This window comes from Chaetodon auriga, chromosome 2 (assembly GCF_051107435.1).
Source record: "Chaetodon auriga isolate fChaAug3 chromosome 2, fChaAug3.hap1, whole genome shotgun sequence".
Taxonomy (NCBI): domain Eukaryota; kingdom Metazoa; phylum Chordata; class Actinopteri; order Chaetodontiformes; family Chaetodontidae; genus Chaetodon; species Chaetodon auriga.
The window spans coordinates 7,961,213-7,984,299 of record NC_135075.1 but is presented as its reverse complement, the minus strand read 5'-3'; the positions used below and the strand labels follow the sequence as shown (position 1 = coordinate 7,984,299).

Here is a 23,087-nt window from a genome sequence, read left to right as displayed (position 1 = left end):
TCTTCTCTTACAGAGTCTTTGGCTGAAGTCACTAGTTGTTCAGAGCAGATCTCCACTGAGGACACTAAATTATCTCCAAGTGATATGTCTGTGAATCTATTCCCAAATAAAACAATAGGTATCTTTATCTATGAATATATATTAATAGCTAGTTCCTCTAAAAGCAGTTTTCATGAAAAATTGTTCTTTTTTATGTCATATGTCATATGCAGAGGCCTCTGTTGAAATCAACTTGCATGATCGCCCAAAAGATGGAGTGACCAGATCAGCATCCACCTCTAGACCATGCTCTGTGGAGAAAGATCAGCCAAAGCCTCTATACACCCTACTGCCATCCTCTATGGAGGCCTGCACAGTCTGTGAAGCGAGTCAGTCGTTCACATCAATCAGCAGGAGTCAAGAAAGCCGAAAAGCCACCATGGTCAACCCTGAGCCAGACGGTGACGGTAAGCATGAAAACTATTGTGTATCCCTGCTTGTTCTCGTCTTAAATCATTTTCCTCTGAACTAAACCTTTTTCTCTCACCTTACTTCTTTCCTGAGACCTTTGCGCTGCAATCCTCTTGGCCTGTCTCTTCTGCCATCCACTGGACTGTTTAATGGCCACAATGCGAGGGTGTAACGAGTGCGTTTGGTGGCTGTGTTCATCCCTGTGCGGCTGCGAGCCCACCACCCTGCAGCCCCTCCTGGACATCACCCACCACTGTGACCTCTGCAGGTGTCTGGGTGTCCGCTGCTTCCTGTGTGACTGTCCCGTCTGTGACATCTGCCTGCAGGCGACAGAGTGCCTGGACCTTGCTATGGAAATCTCTCAAATGCTTTACCATTAATTCTAGTTGCCAGCAAGTAACCACATCCAGACATGAACCAATGGGAATCATTTATTTGTTAAAATCTTCCAAAAGCCAACTTGTAGGGACAAGACACAAATGCTACTGATTTATGGTTAACAGTCAATGTCAGCACTGAAATACATCAGGATAAAACATGATTAATATTGTGTACAAGTGGAAAAAGCTGACCGTGTGGGACTAAATGCTATCAGCAGCACTGAGTAGAGCTGCTTTTAGCTAAACAACAAAGTAGGAGAGGACAATAAATCATTGTGGCCACCAAATAGTACAGATAGTTTTGGTTGCCTTCACTAATTTTGTTGGTATGTTACCACAGAAGAGTTTCAAATTGAAGTATATCAATAAGTTGCAGATTGTGCTGGAGGACAAAAAAAAAATACAGTGTGTCCGTGTTAAAAACAAACAAACAAAAAAAACAACTACACTTATGGAGGTTATTGTTCAAACACACATTCATTAACTGTACATAAGGTTGCATTAAGAATCAGACAAAGTCAACGCCTTCCTAAAGTTTGTGACTATTTTACAGGATAATAATTGCATTGCATGTTTCACACAGCAAACAGTTATGCCTTATCATTACGGAGGTGAGGCCAGTGGTTGGTTTAAAAGGAGGTCAAAGCCCTCTGTATTCATACTACAATGAGCAGTAATGCATTATTAGATATATCTCTTGATCGTCCAAAAAACAAACAAACAGAGAAACAAAAAAAGCCAATCTTGGTAAATCATGCTAACCGGTAAAATCACTCAATGACCACCAAGTTAACGGACACAATCACTGAAAACACAGATATTAGTCAGGATAAACTACCTATCTATTATTCAGGTATCAAAAAAATATGAAATGAACTACGATTGTAAAAGGAAAGAAACGTTCTGCATTTGTCATACGGTCTGACAGAGTGAATATATTCAAAAATAAAACGCTGATTTGTAATTCGTAGCTACTCTGGAAGAAGTCCTGCTTTGGCTAACTAGCTGCAGCAGCAAGTGATTTTCCACTGCTTTTAAGGTTTATTATAAATACATGCAACCTGGGCATTAGCTGTCCACTGTGTGTAATAATAAAAAACAGACAAAAGCTCTCATAAAATGCATAGACTGCCATAAAATAAGGTGCAATAAAATTGCTCAAAATAAAATATTCTTATATACAATATGCAGTAAATATTTCACAATGTGCCAATTCACTTTACAAGATCCCTTCTGTAGCTGCTGGTGAAACAACACAACATGGATTAGCATGCAACTACTATTAACAAACCCTGATTCCAGTCAGTTGAAAAAAAGAAAAGAAAAAAAAAAAATACTGTGTTGGCATCTCTTAAATCAGTTCGTTATGCCAATGCTGTTGTGAAAAACAAACCTCACAGCTTTTGTCCCTACTAATGAGCACATAATAAATTCAAGCAAACTTTATATCCCTCTTAAATCTCTGAAGAAAATCTTAAAAACAATTTATGAACATATTATTTCTTAATGCTAAGTCCATGCCCTTATTATACAATATTCCATTTTTAATAATATTGCATCTATAAACCCAGACATAATCACCTGACCAGCTCCAAACAGGAACATTAGTAATTAGGTCTGTATGGCAAATAAATTCAAGATACAATTTTTATGTTAGTTTTGATCTTAATGTTAGCTATTTTTTGCTAAGTGTAATTCTACAGTCCTATAAATACTCACGTTATTTAAGGATAGACTGCACTTCCTGACATTCTTGTCCCTACAGACAGTCTTTGACCACCAAACAGAACTCATCACAAGTCCTCGTCCATTTCAAGGCTGCTCCTGCGACTGCTGGTTTTAGAGGCACCCGGCGACAAAGGAGAAAACAGCGGCTCGGCCACCCTGTCTGGGGACAAGGTGCACCCATCGTCCATAAGAATGTCTCCCAAGCCCACGGTGTCGTCAAGCTCAGCAAAGCTCAGGCTGCCCAGGTCCAGGGGGCTGCTGATGGTGACTCCTGCAGGGGACTCCGAGGAGGGAGGGGACAGGAAGGCGGCTGGTACAGACTGTCCAATGGCTGCTGCACCCAGACTTAGGAGGTTCTGGGAGGAGGCTGCTCCTGCACCGTGAGGCAGAGACTGGATGCTTTGCGGGAGCGGGTGCTGCTGGAGCAGGGAGGGGTCGGAGCTGAGGCCAGACGAGATGCTGCTGGAGGAGGAGAGGCCATGGGCCCGTGCCTGCATCTCCAGCTCCTGAGAAGAACAGCAGCAGATTTCCATTTAGATGTCCCGGAATGACTGATGGTTGCTATTTTACCACACCTACTGCATCTCTGCATGTGAAAAGGAAGTTCCCGACAGACAAGCAAAGCTAGCAAACAAACTGGTTTTATCAGCTAGCGATATTCTTTTATTCCTCCTCTACTGGCACAGTGCTGTTTCATGGCGCACAGCTGTCCACATGTGGGAGACCATCATACAGCCCATTTCACTTATTAAGACATGGCCAGACTTTGAGGTGAACGTTAGTTTCATTTAAGAATACATCATATGATTTGACCTGCAGGCATAGTTATCAACGGACGAGATGTAAAAATGTTTCCTGCTAAATATTTTAGGATCAAAACATTTGAAGCCTGCATGGAGGCAGGCTTAGATGCATGATAATTTTACCTTTAATAACTCCTTATAACACATTTCCTTCATACTGACCTGGATGCGTAACATTAGACTGTGGTTCGCCTGCTCCAGCTTTTTCTGACGCATTTCAATATCCTTGGCTCTGTGCTGCTCCTTCTGTAACTTCCTGATGTAGTCTACAGACGCTTTCAGAATGGTGCCTTTGTTCCATCGCATCTCCCTGTCATCATTGTGATATCAGTAACAAGAAAACAGAAAACGTGAATACATTTTCACAGTTGCAGGGCTCAGTTCTATAATGTGAATACTGTAGTTTGATATCTATTTAGTGATTGACAGAGGAAAATGACCATTCTGAAGCATCAGACTTACGGGTCACTTGACTTGGGTATCAGAGTACCCAGCTCCTTTATACGGTCATTTATGTTGAATCTCCGCCTCCTCTCAACTGTAAACGAGGTGGAGAGGGAAAGCACTTTAGTTTACCTTCAACACTCAGTTGTCACTAAGCAAGCATTATTTGACATACATGGACATGAGCAGACCTGGAATGGGATGTCAAAAGGCAAAAGAGCACCTCCATGAAGTGAGGATGCTGTGCTTGTATCTGCAGTGCACTGCATGTCACACTTGTATTCTTGATGTTACTGTATTCACATTTAACAAAGAGGTGCAAGTGCTCGAGATGCTAGAACTAAAGCTCGACTTACTGAGGTTATGGTTGTCTTTCTTCTGCCTTTCTTTCATGAGTGCTTTGGCATCTGAATCTGAAAGACAAATTCACCGCGTTTCACACGATCAAACAGTTTCACACGTAAATAAAAGTTTTCCCAGACACCAAAAAAGTCAAGATGAATGTTTCTAAAAGTTAGCGTACCAGTAATTTCCCTTTTAATTTTTGGAAGATCAGCAGGGCAGGAGTTGCTGACAGTGAGAGTAGGCGCTGCCATCCCAGGGCTATGGTATACATCCAGCAGATTTCCTGGGAGCTACAGAATGAAACATAATACAAAACGTCATTTCCATAAATGGTCACTGATTGTCATAAATCTGTAAAAAGAATGCCTTAACCGTTCCAGCTTAAACATTAAGAGCAGCCAGGTCCCCAGCTTCAAAACAGACTCAAATCTGGTTTCTGTGGCATCACATAAAGGCTGCTACATGTTGCGCAGATGCTTGATGAGCTAAAGCACAAAATCCAAGCATTTATATGACACTCAAGGTGAATAACAATAAGCTGGTGCTATCTAAACAACAACAACAACAAAAAAAAAAATCACAAAGGTCTTTACCTCACTGTGCTTCTTCTTCTTTTCCTCCAACAGCACCATAATCCTCATTTTTGTCAAACTCTTTCTATCTGACAAATGAGTTGTTAACCTGACTGCCCTGATGTACTATTTTATAAGCACAATCCACTTTCTCTCGCTTCTCCCACTCTTGTATCCTCTGATAACTTTGCCCCGCCCAGGCAGCACTTTTGTGACGAATGCTAACTGAGTGCCAAAAGTATATATTTACTCCTACAGCTTCAGAATTCCACACACAAAAGAGACGTCCATTCACTTTGGATGTAAAATGCTGGTCGGTAAGACCTGCCTGAAATCTACTGTTATCCTGTCCCTACACACCGAAAGAAGAAGCTGTGTGCTCTAGAGGAAACTCTAAAAAGGAAGTATTCATTTTTAAATAAATATGTTGTTCTTCATACCGTGCTAGGCAACTGAAGTCCTGAGTCAATCAATGTAATGATGTCGTCATTAAAACTGGATTCAAGACTAATGATGTCGTCGATCACATCATCAATCTAGATAAAGCAGATGAGAGAAAACACCAGTAGTAGGAAGTCAGCAAAGCCCTCAGGGTTAAATGTGTAAAAGTAATCAACATGTGTTTATATAGTGTGCTTTGTATCTAAAGCAGAAACAGGAAGAGAGGCTGAATGCCAACACAAAACATTTAAATCAACGTAACAGTTAGAAAGAGATCTGATATCAAAGAGAACAGTGTGTGCAAGAGAAGTGCTGGCATGGTTAAGCTGTAGGCGCAGTATTTAACATCCTATTGTGACAACAGGCCAACAGGGGTATGATGACAAAAGGCATGCATCATTACAGTGGGACCTTCAGGCACACCACTGCAGAGCAAACAAAAAGTAATTAAGCTAGAAGTGAGCAGAGGGTTAGACATTTAACTTCTCCAAAAATGCACTGTAAGTTTGCAGAAAGGCAACTATTGACAAGGTTGTGCCATGTGCTGTGCCAGCAAACCAAACACACACACACACACACACACACACACACACACACACACACACACACACACACACAGTGAAACAGTGTGAAAATGAAACCACTGGTATCAGAGCAGGAATTCCCCATACCTCCTCCTTGTTGGATCCAATGTTAAGCAGAGCCATAGGACTGTTAGGGGCACTGCTGGCAGTAGGAGCAACTTCAGGGGCAGAACTGGACTGTGGCACGGGGGACACACCCATGGTCTGAGTAACCGCCATGTTGCCCAGAGTGGTGGAGAGGTACTGCTTCACCTGTTGCCTCTGTGCCTGCTGGATGTGGTACTTGGTGGGGTTCTCCAAGTGAGTCTGCACCTGATCATTTAGAGTTGTTAAAGGCTAATGTTCTGACATACTCAGACTTCACCAAATAAAAAACACAAGTGATGAACGTTCTTACTTTCAGCACCTCCACGGGCACCTGTGCTGGAGGGGGACGGGCAGCATTTGGGGGCAGTGTGACAGAGATGGCTGGAGTGGAGTCTGAGGCCCGGAGCTGAGAGGCGGAGGCCTGCTGCTGGGCCTCACGTCTCTCCTGCTCCTGAGCTTGTTCTCGCATCAGCTGCTGCCGCAGCAACACACGTGACGACATGGCTGAAGACAGCTATCCAGATCTAGGGATGGAGCTGGAAAACAAATGCAGAACAAAGGAGCATCAGAAAATTTTCATATATTATGCTTTGCAATATTACACAAGGCAATCCTTGAAATCATCCACTGCTGTATTCTAGTGATGATGTTTTGGAGGTCTGTCCAGATCTGACTTTCAACACTGGTCTTCTACAACATAACATTTTAAAATGGTTTTATGCACCTGGCTCCTTCCACCCTAAATGCTGCTCTCTCTTTCAAACAGAAGGGACACATGTTTAATCATTCAGATATAGACGACTGCTTGAGCTGTTTTTTAAATAGGTCATGTTTATCGACTCTGGACAAGGCCACCCCTATGAAAATCCAACTGTAGCACACTGTCAAGGAATCCAAATTGATTAGTGGTGAGCTGTTCTTCCTTAGAAGAACAAGCAGTAGAACTGAACATCCATTAAGGGCACAGGTTCATTATTTATTGTTTTAATTATTGATTCATGACTTTAATTGGACACTGAAGCTCGACAGGCTAGAGACCATTATTTCTCTATTTTCTGCCAACCAGCATAATGAAGAAACCGATCTTTGAAGCTCTCTCCACCTCCAGCTGATATATCATTAAGTGCTGATTGAGAACAATATCCCACTGTCTTTGTCAATAAAACTGATCACATCAGGGCAAACATCACACCTCCCTTTTCCTGCAATGAATTTGCTGAATTGCTTTCAGTCACTACCGCTGCATGATCTAATGGATACTGAGGCCATCCAGGTCTGTCGACATTATTGGGTAACTGGTAAGCGATTGCAACAAACCGGCCCTATTTTTAAACCCAACAGCAACACCAGTTTTTTATGTTATCATAAAAAGCTGTGATAAAACCATGCAGACTGACTTGAGTGTAGAAATTCCCAACACAGAATACACTCAAACAAAACAAACTATATTCGCTACTGTCAATGATGTCAATGGTCTGAGAGTGGCGGAGAGCATGACATGCGACGCTAAAGGCACATTCGGCACAAATACAGAGGCTTGAGATTAAGGCACGGTACATAATAACACAACAGCTCCACCAAGCCTATTGTATGATACACGAGTGAGGAAGTGCTGCACCAGTGGGACGGTCAAAGTGTCCCACTGTGAGGCAAGCCTTGACAACTCAGACTACAAATTCTCTGCAATCACATCTTCGTCACATGTAAGTAGACATTTACTCATGTCCCAAAATAAATTTGGAGGTAGTCCATTGGCATTTATCATTAGGAAATTATGAGGATCCAGACACGCTAGATCAGCATAAAGTTCCCCATGCTGTAGGAACCAGCAACGTACACTGGAATGACATCGTGGACATGGATCCTACAGGCTGCCAATGTCTACAGCTCTGTCCCTCTGCACTTTCATTTCAGATCCCTCACTTTAACCTCTGTTTGCCCATTTCACATAACTGTCTGTGGCTTCAGACAAGCACAGAGTGCCCCGTATTGTCCCGATCTGTTGAGTTTATGATGCACTTCTTCACATCAACTTTGCAAGAATCAAAAGTCTGTACAAAAGTCTTCCTCTGCTGATGACTCTCATTCAACAACTGCCAACAGCTTCTTGGAAGGCTGTCAGTTACATAGCGGATGACAACACTGCACTGATCTTTTGACGTTATGTCTCGTGTTGTATCGATCTGTACTGAATACATTCCAGCCTGAATGACTGTGAATGACTCCACAGCTGAATTCACAGTGGTTTTTAACGGTAATGCCAATAATGAGCATGCGTCCACATTGCCTGCCTTGCTTTTCTCAGTGCACTCCTGTACATGCTGCTGTAGACAACTGTCATGTTAACTACGAAGAAAAGTATTTCCAGGAGTTCCCACGATCAATAGACATGTCACATATTGAGTGTGCGGCCTCAGATTTATTACCCCAATATCAGAGTGCACGCTTGACAATACATTTTACTGTTTCAAGGGTGCAAACTGCTGATGGCCCAATAAGGTGACAACATTTTTTCCTGAAAATGAAGAGAATGATCAATGCACGGTGTTCCTATTCATGAGGCATGCCACATTTTTCTCAACAAGTCCTGCTCAAGTCACACAGCCTGTCAGTGATATTTAGACTTACTAAATGAAGCAGCGCAAAGAACACGACAAACTCAGACGATCTATAAGAATTTTAAAGTTTTTCCCGCTCATTTAGTCTCTGATTTGAGGGGATTCTTCTGAAAATGTCTGGCACAATAGCTGACCCATTTATGTTGTGATCCATCTTTGCGGTGAAATGCCTTCCTGATTGGTTTGTCAGCCAACTAATGCAGCTGAAACTTGGGAAAAGAAATTCCAGTGTGTTGCAATTATAACATAACTTAGACATAACAGACAAAATGATTTCCAGTTATTATTATTATTGTAATTATCATTTTTTTTGTTTTTTTTTCTGAGTGGCTCAAGAAGCCCATAGTTGGGCAAAGCATCACTGCTGGTAATATGTGGTAATATGGGCAATGGGCTATTATTAATAGCTCTCTCCCTTCAGAATGTGTACCAGACAATTTTTAGAAAGCAGATGTTAAACTGCTGCTGAAAATGACAAAGACTTACAAAAAAAAAATCTAAATTACCAAATTTCCATTAATACAAAGAAAATATGAAAGTAGTAAAACAACCTTTGGAGGTACTCAGTAACAATATTTTTGAGTTTAAATCAGTTTGTCTCATTTGTTTTCGTCAATGTTTCCTCGTGCCTTAATAAATCTTTGTTTCCATTAAACTACCTTTGAACTGCATCATGCCTGGACATCCTCTCATCCTTACATGTTATATCTGCTCCAGTTCTGCCTCCTCCTGGTCCTAAACCTTGGCTGTGATACAGTGTGCTCTTAAAAACGCCTGTTCAGGCTTTGAACCCGAGCTGTTACCTTTGTTAAGACATTTACACTTCACGCCTGCCTCCACATTCACTGCCTGCACTCCAACATCCTCAACAACGTAAAGACTCAGGCCTCTACTTTTAACCAGGATACGTGTAATTACCAAGCAGTTCTTACGCAATTTTTTGCGTGTTTTGTAGCGTCTATGTACACTCTGACTTCACACTTGGTACAACGTGACTTCTTGTTACGTGGTCACAGAAGCAGATAAATACCTGAATGCATTTTACGTCTACTCAAAACACGTCGTTACGAGTGTACAGTTCAGAGTACATGGCTGTCAGTATTGATTCATCTTTTGAGTCGTATGTGAAATTAAGTTAACACAGTATTTATGTTACCTAACGGGCTGTAGTCTCTCATGAGAACCACACTGACAGCATACCATTAAAAAGGCTGAGTTACTTAATGCCATTTCACGCCCAGCGTTAGGATAATTTTACGAGCTATTTCGACATGTAACCTACATCGACTGGTTAACTAGCTTACTTTCTGCTGTTGTCGTAATTTCTATTTTAAGCGACCTCCAATCAAGCGTCATGAGTTAGCAGAGTTCACTTGACAGCTCAGTGCTGCTAACGGGCCCACATCAACACGCTGAGTGCGGGTAACGTTACACAGCAAAGGCTAACTAGTGTCTACACCAGAGGGGCTTTACAGGAGCTTTTCAGTCACCCAGCCGACTGGAAGGAGGTTAGCTATTTTTGTGGTGTGTCAGCAGTACCCGAAGACACACCATGGAAGACACAAACACGGCAGAGTAAAAATAGGAAGTTGCAGCTTAGCTAGCAAGCTAGCTAGCAGCTGACAGTTGCCGAAAAGCTAATGCTACCTAGCTAAATCGTTATTGTTGAGTAAATATAAAAACATACTGTAGCAATAGACTTGTTTGACGTAATCACAGCCATAAAGCTCCCAAGTCCTCCGTTTTCTTTGCCATTTTAAAGTCGGTGAATACAAGCTCTTCGAATAGTCGCTGGCCACCGCACGAGTGTTGTTTATCTCGGGCCGATGGGCTGAGGTCATCTGACGCGTGTTACCCGGAACTTGTTGACAGCCGTGCGGTTCCTCCTCCTACGTCTTCTGCCTATAAAAAACTGTTTTTAGTGAATCGTATGGCATTCCTAAAAACACGTTTTGTTTGTGAAGTTTTGGCAAGAAATCAGCACCATATATTACTGCTCTCCACAGGTGATCTGTAGAGTTCACATGGATCGTGTTACCGCCATCTACTGGATTGTAGCAGCTTCACGGGAAAATTATATGCAGCGTCAACCAAAATCAATCAATCAATCAATCAATCACATCACTTCCCATTCTGGAACCCAGACCCTTCCCTCTAGGAGGTTCCTTAATGTTCAACAGCCTTCATTATGCAGCTTTATCGGAGGTAGAATAAAATAAAAAAATAAAACTTTAAATGCAAACCAGTGTAATTTGGATGCATGAAATTGATTTACATTTTTTTTGTACTCTTGTTTAAGTGTAATTTACGTATAACTGCTATATATGGATGTGTCAAGGGCTTTACAGGTGCAAACTATGTGTAAAAAAAAAAAAAAAAAACATGTGCAATTTACAATAAAACTCCAGTGGTTGCATAATATAAGGTATAATCTACCTCATGAAAAACCACCACGACGTACTGAATCATTTTTGGAATGAAGAAAGGACCAAGGGTCAAAGACGCTCAAGCTTTGCCTTTTAACATCAATCAGAATACGATGGCGATATCCAAAAAGGACAAAACACAAATAATGTATTCTCTTAATCTTTTATTTCAATCTATTCTAATTAGCTATCTGAAAATGAAAAGTCCATTGCAGATACCAAGTTGTCTGAGAGTTTGGTGGCAATTTTGTCTGCAGAGGGGGGAAGAAAAGGGAAAAAAACCTGATCAGTTCTATTTGCATGATTACATATAATCCATATCAGGTATAGATAAAACCTATGTGGGCATGTGTGTGAGTACATGCTGATGCAGAGGTTTTGATCATCAGGAAAGTGGAGCAGTTACAATAAAAATTACAGACCAACAGAAACTTTTACATAGGAACAAACATTTCTGTTTCACAGTATTGGACTGGGACCAATATTTATACAAACCAGCTCTTTTCTGTTGCTTTTTCCTCTTCTTGCTGGCAGCCTGGAGTGCCTGGCCCTGCTGTAGAGGATCTACATTCAAGATATCCTTCAAACTTGGAGCCCTGGATGCCGCATCATTTGCAGGTAAGTCAGTCTTTGACTTCTGAGATTTTATCTCCACTGTCATTGGTCCAAACTATTTTGAGCAGGACAGACACACAAGTTAAATGATAAGTTAAATACACATTGGAAGTGCACAACATACTATAATTAAGTAAACACTTGTGTTGTTGGGGCTGCACGGTTTCACACCTCTGGGTCTTGCTCATCGTCCATAGATTCAGTTTCATCTTTAAGTTCTGGGTCTTTCGAGGAGCCCCCCACCATTTCCAGGTCCGTAGATGGTTCATCCTGACCACCTTGAGTCAGTCCAGTGGTTTCCATGCAGAATCCCATTTGAATATCAGGACAAGATGACTCTGAAACACAGCAAAAGTCCACCTCTGGAGTCACTACTGCTTCTTTTGAGTATTTTTAACTATGCAAGCCAGAAGGTAAAGAGACTGAGAAAAGTAACTGAGAAAAACAAAATTGTAAAGGCAAAATGATCCTGTGTTTTTTACCTGCAAGAACTTCCTGATTTCCTTTTTCCAGCTCATCCCAGTCAAAAGCTTTACCCATCTCTGTAACAATCTCAGCGCTGACGTGTGTGGGAAGAGTGTGCGTCTCTGGAGGGTGCGTGAAGTAGCTGATCCTTCCTCTAAATAATAAAAACATGCTGAAATTAACACAGAGAACACTGGCTGATTGTTATTTGTCAAACTTCCAAAATTGTATTTTTTTACCCACCCAGTCCAGTCCATTAACACACTCTTAGCTGCTTTGTCAGTGTCAGGCAGTCCTCCCTTCCTTAGTTTGCCTTGACGCCGAGCAAGCAATGACAAGAAGTCCAGAGCTGTATGAAAGTCTGGAACTCCGTAGTGCTCCATGATCTGTACATGCAGCAAAATCACTGTAAAGGCAGTATAACAAAATGAAGCAACACAGAAAACGGTTGTAACGAAGGCATGACCTACCTGCGCCTTGTTGCAGCGTCGAAGGATGGCTTCGACCGGTGGAAGGGGATCTACGAGCTGTTCGATTTTCACGCAGTTACGAAGAATCATCGCTGCATCGCTTGTTGAAGTTGCCATGACAATGCCGGGGCAATCTAGAAGCTTAATGTGTTTGTCCAAATGCACCTGCTGGAGAAACCTGAAATCCATCACACCAATCAGCAAGACCGGCAGGACACAAGCAGGATTTCACGGGAATACAGGCTCAACACCTATACTTACTTGGTGACACCAGGAGTGGCTCCAACACTACACGCTCGTGCCCGTTTCAGACTGTTGATCAAACTACTCTTTCCCACGTTAGGAAAACCTACAAATCAGGAGGAAAAATGATTTAGAAATGATTTCACTTTGGACAACATTGTGATAACACAGAAAGAAACCAGTGTCTTACTGGATGTGGTGCTTACCTACAACACCTACAGTGATGGCTGTCTTTATGTCCAGGTTGCGGCAGTAGTTGCCAAGAAGCTTCATCAAGCAATCTGCACCAACACAAGCGCTGCTACTAAGAAGGTCTGCGGTGGCTTGTGTCACTGGTACATTACTGCGTTTCTGTCCAGGGCACAAGACAGGGGCAAAAATTGTTTAGTGTTCACGTGTAATGTTATTCTCTAGCTTTAATGATTAGAATATTACTTTGCTTTTTAAAATGAACAAAATATAATAATATGTAACTGCATACCAAGTTCTTGGTCTGTTGCTGGGTCGATGCTTTGAAAGCTACAGTAGGAAACTCATTACGCAGATACTTTATCCACTTTTCCACAATTTCCTTTGACACCAAATCTATTATCAAAGTAAAGCCATGTCAAGTCAAGCATTGAATATTTTACACAATAAATCAAACATGTTGTCATGCAAGCAAATACATGCAAATATACACAGTTTCCAAAACATAGAATTTTAAAATATATTTAGCTAACTCACCAATTTTATTAAGCACCAGAACTATCTTCTTGTTCGTTCCACTTTGAATGACTGCCTGCTCCACCTGAGGACATCTGCAGCCAAGAGGGTCACGTGCATCCAAAACTTCCAAAATCACATCTGAGGCCTCCACTACCTTAGGGAAAAAAAAAAAAAAAAAAAAAAAAAAAAAAGGTTTTTAAAAACACAGTGTTCCTATTAAAAGGGCCACTCCACCCTGGTGTATTACGCTCCTATAACAGCTGGAGGAACAGTGTGATTTGTCAGCCTATTTGTCTGTGTGTGCATGGCAGGACACGGGCAGGATGTCTTTAAGTGGAGACTGCACTGGACATTGCTGGATTTATGATAGTGTGTGATCAACTTTTCTCCAGCAGTCACTGTCTTTTAACTGCTTTTGTAAAGGTTAAGAGAAAAAGTGCTCAAATTGCAGAAAAACTGTAATATTTAGCAGATGTGGGTCAGTTTGTGGCACAGATGGAGCAGCTACATACTTTTTTAAATTCTCTGTAATACGCTTTTCTTGAATTCTCATTTTCAAAATTAACATGCTTCTCCAAACTCTGCATCTCCATCTCCTGTGAACACAAAGAAGAAAACAGAAATTACTGCAATGGACATTTGCACAGCACACAGTGAACTGGAGTCCATTTCCACTGAATGGGTTGATATTTACCCTCTGCTCGAAATCTCTCTGTCGCTGTAGGATGTCATTCTGAAAGTTTTGCAAATTCCTCCTCTTCATCATCTCTCGTTCTCTAGAGATTTTCTGCTTTTCTTTGAGGTCCTGAAGCTAATTGGGAAAGATATGAATTGAGAGATTGATAAACCTCAAGAAAATATCAGCATGGTAACCTCAAATATGAGTGTGAGGCTTTCAAATGCTCACCCTTTGCTTCCTGGTTTCTTCTGGATTTCTCTGGGCTTTGACATGCTGCACAGATGACTGCTCTGAATTCTTCGTCCACCCTGAAGTATCATTCTTTCGTCCATCTGTAGTCTGTACACAGGAAATATACTCTATAATAATACGTTTTCTATTAGTTCACTAAAAGGCATCACAATGCCACCTATGAAGCTAAACATTTCTCTATGAGGCATTTTAAATGAACTACGAAGCTGTTTTCACTGGGCAAATACTACAAATCACAATCAACGAGTCTTAACATCTCTTGAAAATCTAACTCATGAATTCAAATACAGTGTAAAATGTAGTGCAGCAGATCTCATACTGTATCTAAATGTGAACTTAAATGGAATCAGCTGTAGCATGTGTCATTGTCATACAGTATAAATTTGGCAGTGTCTGATTTATAAACACTGCAGTCGTCTGGTTTGTTTACAGAGACGTGCACAGTGGAAGTGAATCGGCTGAATACAAGGTTTACACCCATTTGTGATGATGAAGGGAGCTGGGACAATATCTTAGCTATCCTTGTAGGTACTGTACTAAGCAGTTGAGTAATGTACCAGTCAGTGCTACTTATACTCTCTGAGCCAATGACAATACTCCCCTCACATGCAGCTGGAAAACACGTCTGTGTGTTCCCCATAAGTTACCCTCAGGGGTTTGGATTATCCTCACATCAGTTTGTTATTTTATTGAAAGTAAGCTACATTTACATGATTGTTAGGTGACGTTTTGCCAACTGCACACTGAAAAAGAAACACATTTAATGCTGTCAGGCACAGAGCAGCCCATCAAATGACAGCCGACGTGTTGACTCGTAGTCCCAGCACCAAAACTTAGCCACAGCTACCATTAGCTGGGTAGCGCTTACCTTCACTTTTCCGAGGAAGCCGAGACGTTTGGCTCGTTTTTGTTCTGTAAAATGGAAGAAACGACAGAAGTCATTTTAAATCATCGACACTGAAGTGAAGACATTTAATCAAAAGCGATATAGTACATACTGGCTTTCGACATTTCTTCACCAGAGTCTCTCTGACTTCACGTGTGTGGCAAGAGGGTGGACACGCGCACACAGTGACGTCATCGACAACATCCGGCCAAGTGTCAAAATAAAAGAGCGTTTACATTTTGGCCACAACAAACGACCCCATCTACTTGTGAAGGTATTTGGGGACACTAACCCCAGGAAGACAGCATCGTTAAAGGCTGTACTGAGGTGATGACCACTGGAAATAAACTTGTCAGCAGGACAAAACTTTCGCACTGGCTCCATATGCATTTCTCCTATTGTGATGGTCCAGGCCCTCTTCAAGATCAACAACAGAGAGATGCTTATGGAGCCAGAGTGTGCAATACTTTCCTACTTTAAGATTTTCTGAATAACTAATACACCTCTGTAATAAGAACACATGGAACGATTAACTGTTCAACTATTTAGAGAGGTGTAGCATGTAGACTTTAGACCTTTAGTCTTTAAACTGCTTCTTTATTTATCCCAATTTGGGAAATTATTTCGTTGCAGTAGCAATTAAACATACAGACAAACACAGAACATATACAACAATTGTTTAAAAAAGTAACAAAAAAGTAGCAAAAAATATAAAACAGGAATAACAACAGTTTGTTAAAAATAAAGTATAACTAAATATATAATTATACAATATGTATTATAATGTATAATATATATTATATAGTATTATGATAATCTAATAAAAAATACAATATAACTAAGTATATAAAGAAGTATTTACAGCAAAAAAAAGTGCAGTTTCAGATAATAAATAAATGTATTATGTACAGTAGACATGGCACTGCGCGTTTATTCTCAAGGGGAAATTTTTATATCTCAGTAACAAATACATGAACGAACCACACTGAACAAAGGATGTTACGGAAAAAAGAACACATCACAGCACAAGCACTAACATAAGAGCTAAAAGAGGAAAAAAGGAAAAAAGGACGTCCTTTAAACAGGTGCATGTATGCAGTGTGCAAATTGCTGTAAGGGTTGGAAAATGGATTTACACTGGTGTGCAAAAGTATTCACCCCCTTGGATTTTTCATGTTTTGATGCCTCACAACCTGGAATTAAAATGGATTGTTTGAGGGTTTGCATCATTTCATTTTCAGAATATGAATACAACTTTGAAGATGTGGGGGGGTTTTTTTGTTTTTTTTGTTTTTTTTGAGGAGGTGGTGGAGAGGAGGACACTGGACAGACTGTTATCTATCATGGATAACCCTGAACATCCTCTTCACCACCTCGTGGACAGACAGCGAAGCTCCTTTTCCAATAGACTGCTCCAGCTCCACTGTCACAAGGACCGCTTCAGGAAATCATTCCTGCCACGAGCCATCACACCTTACAACAGTGATTTAAACAGTTAATCCACCAACCTCACAAACTCTTGTGTTTTACATGTTACTTATACATATTATCTGCACTACTGCAATATTGCACATACGGTCTACAGTTCATACTTATCTATCATCTGAAACTGCACACATTTTTTGCTGTTTATTGCTGTAAATACTGATTATTTTTTTATTATAATATTATATAATATGTATTACACATTATAATGCCTAAATAATGGCATTTTTCTGGCCACTTCTCCATAAAGCCCAGCTCTATGGAGTGTACAGCTCATTGTGGTCCTATGGACAGATACTCCACTCTCTGCCGTGGAACTCTGCAACTCCCTCAGGCTCACTTTTGGTCTCTGTGCTGCCTCTCTGATTAATGCCCTCCTTGCCCGGTCTGTGAGTTTTGCTGGGTGGCCCTCTCTTGGCAGGTTTGTTGTGGTACCATGTTCTTTACATTTGAAGATGATGGATTTGATGGTGCTTGGGGGATCATCAAAGATTTGGATATTTTTTTATAATGTAACACTGACTTGTACTTCTCAACAACTTTGAGACTTGTTTGGAGAGCTCCTTGGTCTTCATTGTGTGATGCCTCTTGCTTAGTGGTGTTGCAGCCTCTGGGGCCTTTCAGAAAAGGTGTGTTTATACTGACAGATCGTTTGACACTTGGATTGCACACAGGTGGACTTCATTTCACTAATTATACTGTATGTATATACTAATATATGTATGTATGTGTATATATATGTGTGTGTGTGTGTGTGTGTGTGTGTGTGTGTGTGTGTATACATATATGTATATACATACTTTTTTTTTCTCATTTGATTTCACCAACTGAGATTATTTTGTGCAGATCCATGACATAAAAATTCTGATTAAAAAACATTTCAATTACAGGTTGTAATGTAACAAAACAGGTAAAAAGCCAAGGGGGTGAATACTTTTGCAAGGCACTGTAGTTACAAAATTAAGTTAAAAAGATGTATTGCACTTTAATAAAAGTTCCTGCAGCATTTATTGACGAACAAACTGCAAACTACTCCGTAAATTTGCAGCCAAACTGACAACCTCACTGCTAACCTTTTGCCCTGCTCTGCTCTTATTCACTGTCACTCTCATCAGTGATTTCCTGTCACCTTTTGTATCACCCCAGCTCACTTTGAACCTCAACCAAGGTGATAACCAAAAACAAAACAAAAGCCCAGGTACCAGGTAATCTCCACAATGGAAAACAAAAATAGTAAGAGTAGAGTAGTTGATGAAGTTTGATGCTCTTGCCTGATTCTTGATTCTTCTGTAATTTTTGTGCTGCATGTTCATGGTTGAATGCACTTATGGTAAGTCACTTTAGATAGAAGCATCAGCTAAATAAATCTGATGTAATGTAATATAATTCTGCACAGTATCTAACTAGACTGCAAGGTATTGACAATGATGACAGCCAGAGGAACATATAACCATCAGAACAATCATGTAGGACTGCAGTCCAAGTTCCTCACTTCCACAGAGTACATCTGGTCCACAGGATCTATTGTTACCCAACACAATAATCATTAAATGCTTGTGCAACTTGTCCACTGTTTGAGGTTATTAGGTTTCTGACGTTGAGTCCATATACCTTTTTTTTTTCATATTCTCCTGCAGTTTTATCAAGCTCTTTATTTATTTCCAAGTTAGCAGATTGTTTCCCTTTGTCTGTAACCCATATCACTTCGCCTTTCCTAATGGTGACTGTGATCAAACCTTAGCCCAGACAAGCTGATTAATGTCTGAAACGTTGGTAAAAGTAAGCATTTATCTTGCTTAAAATGTTGACGTGGATTAATTTTGGAGATCAATTATCATTATTCAGACTTTTACTTGGAAAATAACAACTTGAAAAAGCTTCTTACTTGGTAATGCATGATTCATAATAATCTATTGATATATAATGAATTTGTTTCAGTAAGGCTTTAGATTTCGGCCTGTACAAAATACATACAGGGTACCAATGGAGTACTTACTGGGTATGTACAGGTAGACTTTGTGTATCACTGTGATGAGAACTTGTTGGACAGCTGCAACAGTTGCTCTGGACATCTAATATAGCAGCAGATGGGTTTACATTGGACTTCATTGAAAGCCTCAGTCTCAATAGTCTCAATACACATTAAAGGGCACCTTGTGCATCTGTATGAAATGATGAGGGGTGTGACAAATCAATGTTATTTGTTGCTCTGGGAATGAGAGTGGCTCGTCGAGAGATGCCTCAGGTTGTTTCAATAAACCGAATGGCTCAGTTACCTCTGGCATGTTCACTACAACCTTTTAATCTCTCTGGCATGACAGCTTGCTTCAGGGGATAGCAGAGGTTAACCAAGGCTGCTATAATGGTTTAATCTGGTGTATTGGCGCTTTTTGTCGTGCCCAGTTCCCTCACAAGAAACCAGCTTACAGATTTGTTAAAACCTCCATGTGGGACTATGACTTCTGAAGAGGAAAGGATGGATCCTAATAAGAAATCTGTAACGTTTCCTCTATTGTCCTTTATTTCCAAATGTTTCTGCATGCATATTAGTCCTTTATTGTAGAATTAATATCGTTTTGATGTAGTTTATGAAGTAGCCTTAAATGTGCTTTTGAGGTTGTGCTTCCCAAAAAAGCCAAAAAGTAGTTGCAGCCCTATGTGTTTGGACTTGCCTTTGTTCAATTTTAGTGTCTTATTTAATTTTAGTCTTTTTAGGTTTTTAGCTTGGTCTCTGCATTTCATGTCTGTTGCTCTGTTATTTACTCTTTTATCTCTTTTGTGACATCTGCTTGAAAGGTGCAATATAAAATTACTTGCATAGTTATTACAATTACGTGAAGTGAATCTACCATGGCTGTTGTCTATATAACATGTAATAAGCCTTCTCTCAGATTTGTGTCGTATCGTGTTTGTTGTTGAGGGATGTTGTCGTGATCACAATGTTGGTGTTTTATCTTTGATTTCATCTCCTTCTTAGACAACTCATGGTCATCACAAACCCATGCAAATTCACTGTGATTCACTGTAATTCTGACCCAAAATGAAAATTATTCTTGAATTCATGCATTTAAAGATATGTGTGTTTGTCTATCAAAACATTTAGTCTTCAAGCAAACTTAGTAAACCAGTAAGCCATGTACCTACAACAGTGTGGTCAACAGGTAAGACATAACTTTAAATCAATAACCATTTGGCCATTTAAATGTTAATGTCTATGTTCTCATCAGTCTCCAAAACCCTTCGAGCTAGCATTCATTTGAAATATTGTGTAGATATGCTCTTTTGTTAGCTTAACTTTTAAGAATTAAGGCTATGAAATGTTTATCAGGTCTCTTGTGAAACAGTAATATTAACACCAGTGAAAATGTTCAAGGTTCTATCTCTGAGCTACAACAATCACCACAAGAGAACTTTCATACGTTTATTATTTAAGTACATCTGAAAAAAGACCAGTGATACAATCGCAATATTTGCTTTATGTATTTTTTTTTGTTTTTCCATTTGCCAGAAAGCTATATTTACTAGAAAAATAATAATAATACATATTTACTGTACAAATCACAATGGTTCTCAGTTTTTTTCCAAAAGGGAGAACATGACGGTTTATGCCGGAGCCACAGAGGAGACCTCTGTCTTTGATGTGGATACTTCAGAGCCATCATCCACTTCTTTGCCAAAGAGCTTCATGATGCATACACGGAACTGACAGGGAAAGAATGAAGAAAAAATTAAAAAGGTGAATCGAACACATTGGATTTAGACATAGAAATTTGATCAATGTGGCAGTGTGAGTGTTGTGCCAACCTGTCGGTTCATGAAGACATAGATAACTGGGTTGTAGATGGTGGCACTCTTGGCAAAGTATGCAGGCATGGCAGCAGCCAGAGGATGAAAGGCATATCCAGGGTTAGCCGCAGCAAAGCACGCAAAAAAGGTGTAAGGTCCCCAACAGACACAATACGCCACAATCATGACAACGACCATCCTGGATACTTCTCTCTCAGCTTTCTGGGTTGACTCTGATTCCTTCTGCTGCATGGCAACCTGTTGGCAAGTGAACAGGGTGTGAGGCTCCGCCAGGCTGTGGTCTATTTTACATGAAGTATGAAACTGCAGGAAACATAACTTACGGCACGGATAGCCAACCAGACTGCAAGGTAGCACAAGATGATAATAGCCAGAGGAATTAAACAGCATGTAACCATGAGAACAATCATGTAGGACTGGACTCCAGGGTCCTCACTTCCACTAAATACATCAGGTCCGCAGGAGGTCTTCAGTCCATGAGGCCAGTACCTGATAGAAGAAGATGTTCACTTTATGTTTCCACTGACAAATTCAAAACTCATGTTTTCTAAGATAAACACCAGGATACCTGCTCCATCCAAAGATGGGGGGTGCACACCACACTGCTGACCAGACCCAGGAGAACACTATTCCACCTGTGGCCCATTTGGCATCAAACTTAATGTTTCCAAAAGGTTTGCACACAACTATCCATCTCTCCCAGGATATGATAGTCAGGGACCAGAGAGCAGTAATGCCTGTGTAAGGAAGCAGGATATGCAGCGTTTAACCCACAGTTTGAGCATATGCAGCACCAAGAATCCTCTCTTCCACCTTTCTAACAAAGAGAAAAAACCATGATCACTTACCACAAACTGAGACAACGTATCCCTCAAAGATGCACATTGGGTGCCCCAGAATGAAGTAACCAAAAAACTGGTTACATACACTGATGGTGCTGGCAAAAACTGTCTCTCCAAGATCAGCAATTGCAAGATTGACCAAAATCCAGTTAAGAGGGTGACGGAGTTTCTTGAACTTTGCTGTGGCGACCAAAACGAGACCATTGGTGAAGACTGATAAGAGGACCACAAAAAACATCCAGATTGTTGCAACGTTGTAAACCCATCGAGGAGCAATGTGGTAATTGGGACCCTCAAAGGGATCTGTCCAAAACAAAACAGAACAGTCTTATACATAGTCTCACTACCTCATACACTACTATCTCATGCAGTCTCACAAGTTCACATTGTCTTATTTATACCTTTTGGGGACAGCACATAATTTTAGATTTAATGTTAGATATATTGTCATATTGTATGTACACTACATAATCTGTCTTGTAATAAGAAGGAGACAAATGTCTATATTTTGCCATTTTAAAGTAATGCACAATGACACATGTATTCCTTATCAGCCAACTGTTTAAATCTTTCGTCAAATGGGACTAAACTGCATTTCATTTGAATCAGATTGTAGTCAAAGCTGCATCAAGCACAAGAGTGATGGAAATGATTCAAAGAGAAATGTAGTCATTAAGAGGACATCAAATATTCACATTTGCCAAGTTTACTTTGTCTTGTTTGAGGGTGTAGAAACCCTTGGAAGCAGAAGTCCGTCGGTATATGTGACATAAAAGATCTGGAGCTGTCTCAGATGAGGAGACAGCAGCAATCTTTAATTAATGTAATTATATAGAGTACAGTCCAGCTCTGTAATCGATAAAATTAAATGTCTGACACTGTACATAACATTCACTGCAATTAACATTCCCCTGAAATGATAAAAGGAAATAAAAGGATGATACCGTACCTCTGGTATGATTGCTGTTTGTGTAAACAAAAGCAGACCCGCGTGTTGTGTCTTCATGGTATCGCCTGGCAGCAAATGCCTGTTTTCCCCATTCTTCTGCCATTCCGATCTTACAAGGAGATCCCCAGCACTCAGCCTTTTTTGTCACTTGCAGCTTCCTCGGGTGACTGTTTCAACACATCTGACTTTACCTTTTATACTTATGCTACAGAGGAATCGGATGGGATTAGGTCACAATCAAATTACAGCCGTGTTGTGCTGCTTGGCAGCGATACTCAGTGGCAGAGTAAGCATAAGCAAATTTATTTTGACCTGTAATTAAAACTATCAGCTTATTGGGTTAAGACACAAAATGCCTGAATAATCTTGTCTGAAAGCGGATTTCAGTTAACTTTATTAAAATGGGGATTAGCTGGAGACTTTTGACTAACATGTGCCTGTAAATTTAAAGCCGCAATTTGCCTTCATTGAGTCCTGCAGGAGCCAGTATGATTTCTTACGACTCCATGAGTGCAGAATGAATAAGCGATAAAGCAACACTGAATATGCATTTCCGTTGGTAACTTAAACTTCAAAGCAATTTTTTTGGTTTCTTATACTTTTAGATGCAAAGGAATAATTCTACTTACTCACACTTAATATCAGGATTTGTCTCTGTTGCATGATGTTAAATTAATCTGGGAAATTAACAAACACGGCACAGCTGTGCATGTTAACTGAATTTTGGATATGATGATCTGGGTCCTGGTGAGCATGAGAGGACACCCAAGTCTTAAAGCAGCTTAATTGGACAAGTGGTGATCCACAG

At 40.4% G+C, this 23,087-nt stretch overlaps 3 protein-coding genes across 4 annotated transcripts; all 3 read right to left on the bottom strand.

The window, feature by feature from the left end:
• Positions 1 to 1,244: 1,244 nt before the first annotated feature.
• tfe3b (transcription factor binding to IGHM enhancer 3b) lies at positions 1,245 to 10,295 on the bottom strand. 2 transcript variants are annotated; one of them, XM_076752282.1, is made up of 9 exons: positions 10,140 to 10,295; positions 6,145 to 6,370; positions 5,835 to 6,059; positions 5,163 to 5,258; positions 4,329 to 4,440; positions 4,162 to 4,218; positions 3,824 to 3,899; positions 3,524 to 3,689; positions 1,245 to 3,064 (listed from the first exon to the last, which is right to left on the bottom strand). In XM_076752282.1, the coding sequence occupies exons 2-9, from the start codon at positions 6,334 to 6,336 to the stop codon at positions 2,624 to 2,626; spliced, it is 1,365 nt and encodes a 454-aa protein (XP_076608397.1). In that variant the 5' UTR covers positions 6,337 to 6,370; positions 10,140 to 10,295; the 3' UTR covers positions 1,245 to 2,623. The 2 variants fall into 2 exon arrangements, with proteins under 2 accessions (XP_076608397.1, XP_076608404.1); XM_076752289.1 differs by having other exon boundaries at positions 3,524 to 3,671.
• Positions 10,296 to 10,913: 618 nt separating this feature from the next.
• gnl3l (G protein nucleolar 3 like) lies at positions 10,914 to 15,387 on the bottom strand. The gene is made up of 15 exons (XM_076752261.1): positions 15,309 to 15,387; positions 15,179 to 15,222; positions 14,287 to 14,397; positions 14,074 to 14,190; positions 13,892 to 13,975; positions 13,398 to 13,533; positions 13,153 to 13,256; positions 12,878 to 13,022; positions 12,690 to 12,777; positions 12,429 to 12,606; positions 12,202 to 12,344; positions 11,976 to 12,112; positions 11,665 to 11,831; positions 11,374 to 11,548; positions 10,914 to 11,129 (listed from the first exon to the last, which is right to left on the bottom strand). Exons 1-15 carry the CDS (start codon positions 15,319 to 15,321, stop codon positions 11,062 to 11,064), a joined length of 1,710 nt encoding a protein of 569 aa, XP_076608376.1. The 5' UTR covers positions 15,322 to 15,387; the 3' UTR covers positions 10,914 to 11,061.
• A 4,701-nt stretch (positions 15,388 to 20,088) lies between these two features.
• Positions 20,089 to 22,437, bottom strand: LOC143333894 (red-sensitive opsin). The gene is made up of 6 exons (XM_076752272.1): positions 22,280 to 22,437; positions 21,337 to 21,633; positions 21,057 to 21,225; positions 20,812 to 20,977; positions 20,486 to 20,725; positions 20,089 to 20,383 (listed from the first exon to the last, which is right to left on the bottom strand). The coding sequence occupies exons 1-6, from the start codon at positions 22,380 to 22,382 to the stop codon at positions 20,285 to 20,287; spliced, it is 1,074 nt and encodes a 357-aa protein (XP_076608387.1). The 5' UTR covers positions 22,383 to 22,437; the 3' UTR covers positions 20,089 to 20,284.
• Positions 22,438 to 23,087: the final 650 nt, after the last annotated feature.

What these genes read in the sequence shown, in the direction of transcription:
- gnl3l (XM_076752261.1), bottom strand. An exon ending in ATTACAGAGAATTTAAAAAA is followed by an intron (nt 13,534 to 13,891) that starts GTATGTAGCTGC and finishes TTTTTCCCTAAG; the next exon opens with GTAGTGGAGGCCTCAGATGT. An exon ending in TCTGGTGCTTAATAAAATTG is followed by an intron (nt 13,257 to 13,397) that starts GTGAGTTAGCTA and finishes CTTTGATAATAG; the next exon opens with ATTTGGTGTCAAAGGAAATT.
- tfe3b (XM_076752282.1), bottom strand. Translation starts at nt 6,336, where the DNA reads ATGTCGTCACGTGTGTTGCTGCGGCAGCAGCTGATGCGAGAACAAGCT. An exon ending in TGCCCGTGGAGGTGCTGAAA is followed by an intron (nt 6,060 to 6,144) that starts GTAAGAACGTTC and finishes CTAAATGATCAG; the next exon opens with GTGCAGACTCACTTGGAGAA. An exon ending in AATTAAAAGGGAAATTACTG is followed by an intron (nt 4,219 to 4,328) that starts GTACGCTAACTT and finishes TTTGTCTTTCAG; the next exon opens with ATTCAGATGCCAAAGCACTC.
- LOC143333894 (XM_076752272.1), bottom strand. Translation starts at nt 22,382, where the DNA reads ATGGCAGAAGAATGGGGAAAACAGGCATTTGCTGCCAGGCGATACCAT. An exon ending in ATACGTTGTCTCAGTTTGTG is followed by an intron (nt 21,226 to 21,336) that starts GTAAGTGATCAT and finishes TTCCTTACACAG; the next exon opens with GCATTACTGCTCTCTGGTCC. An exon ending in TCTGGTTGGCTATCCGTGCC is followed by an intron (nt 20,726 to 20,811) that starts GTAAGTTATGTT and finishes ACTTGCCAACAG; the next exon opens with GTTGCCATGCAGCAGAAGGA.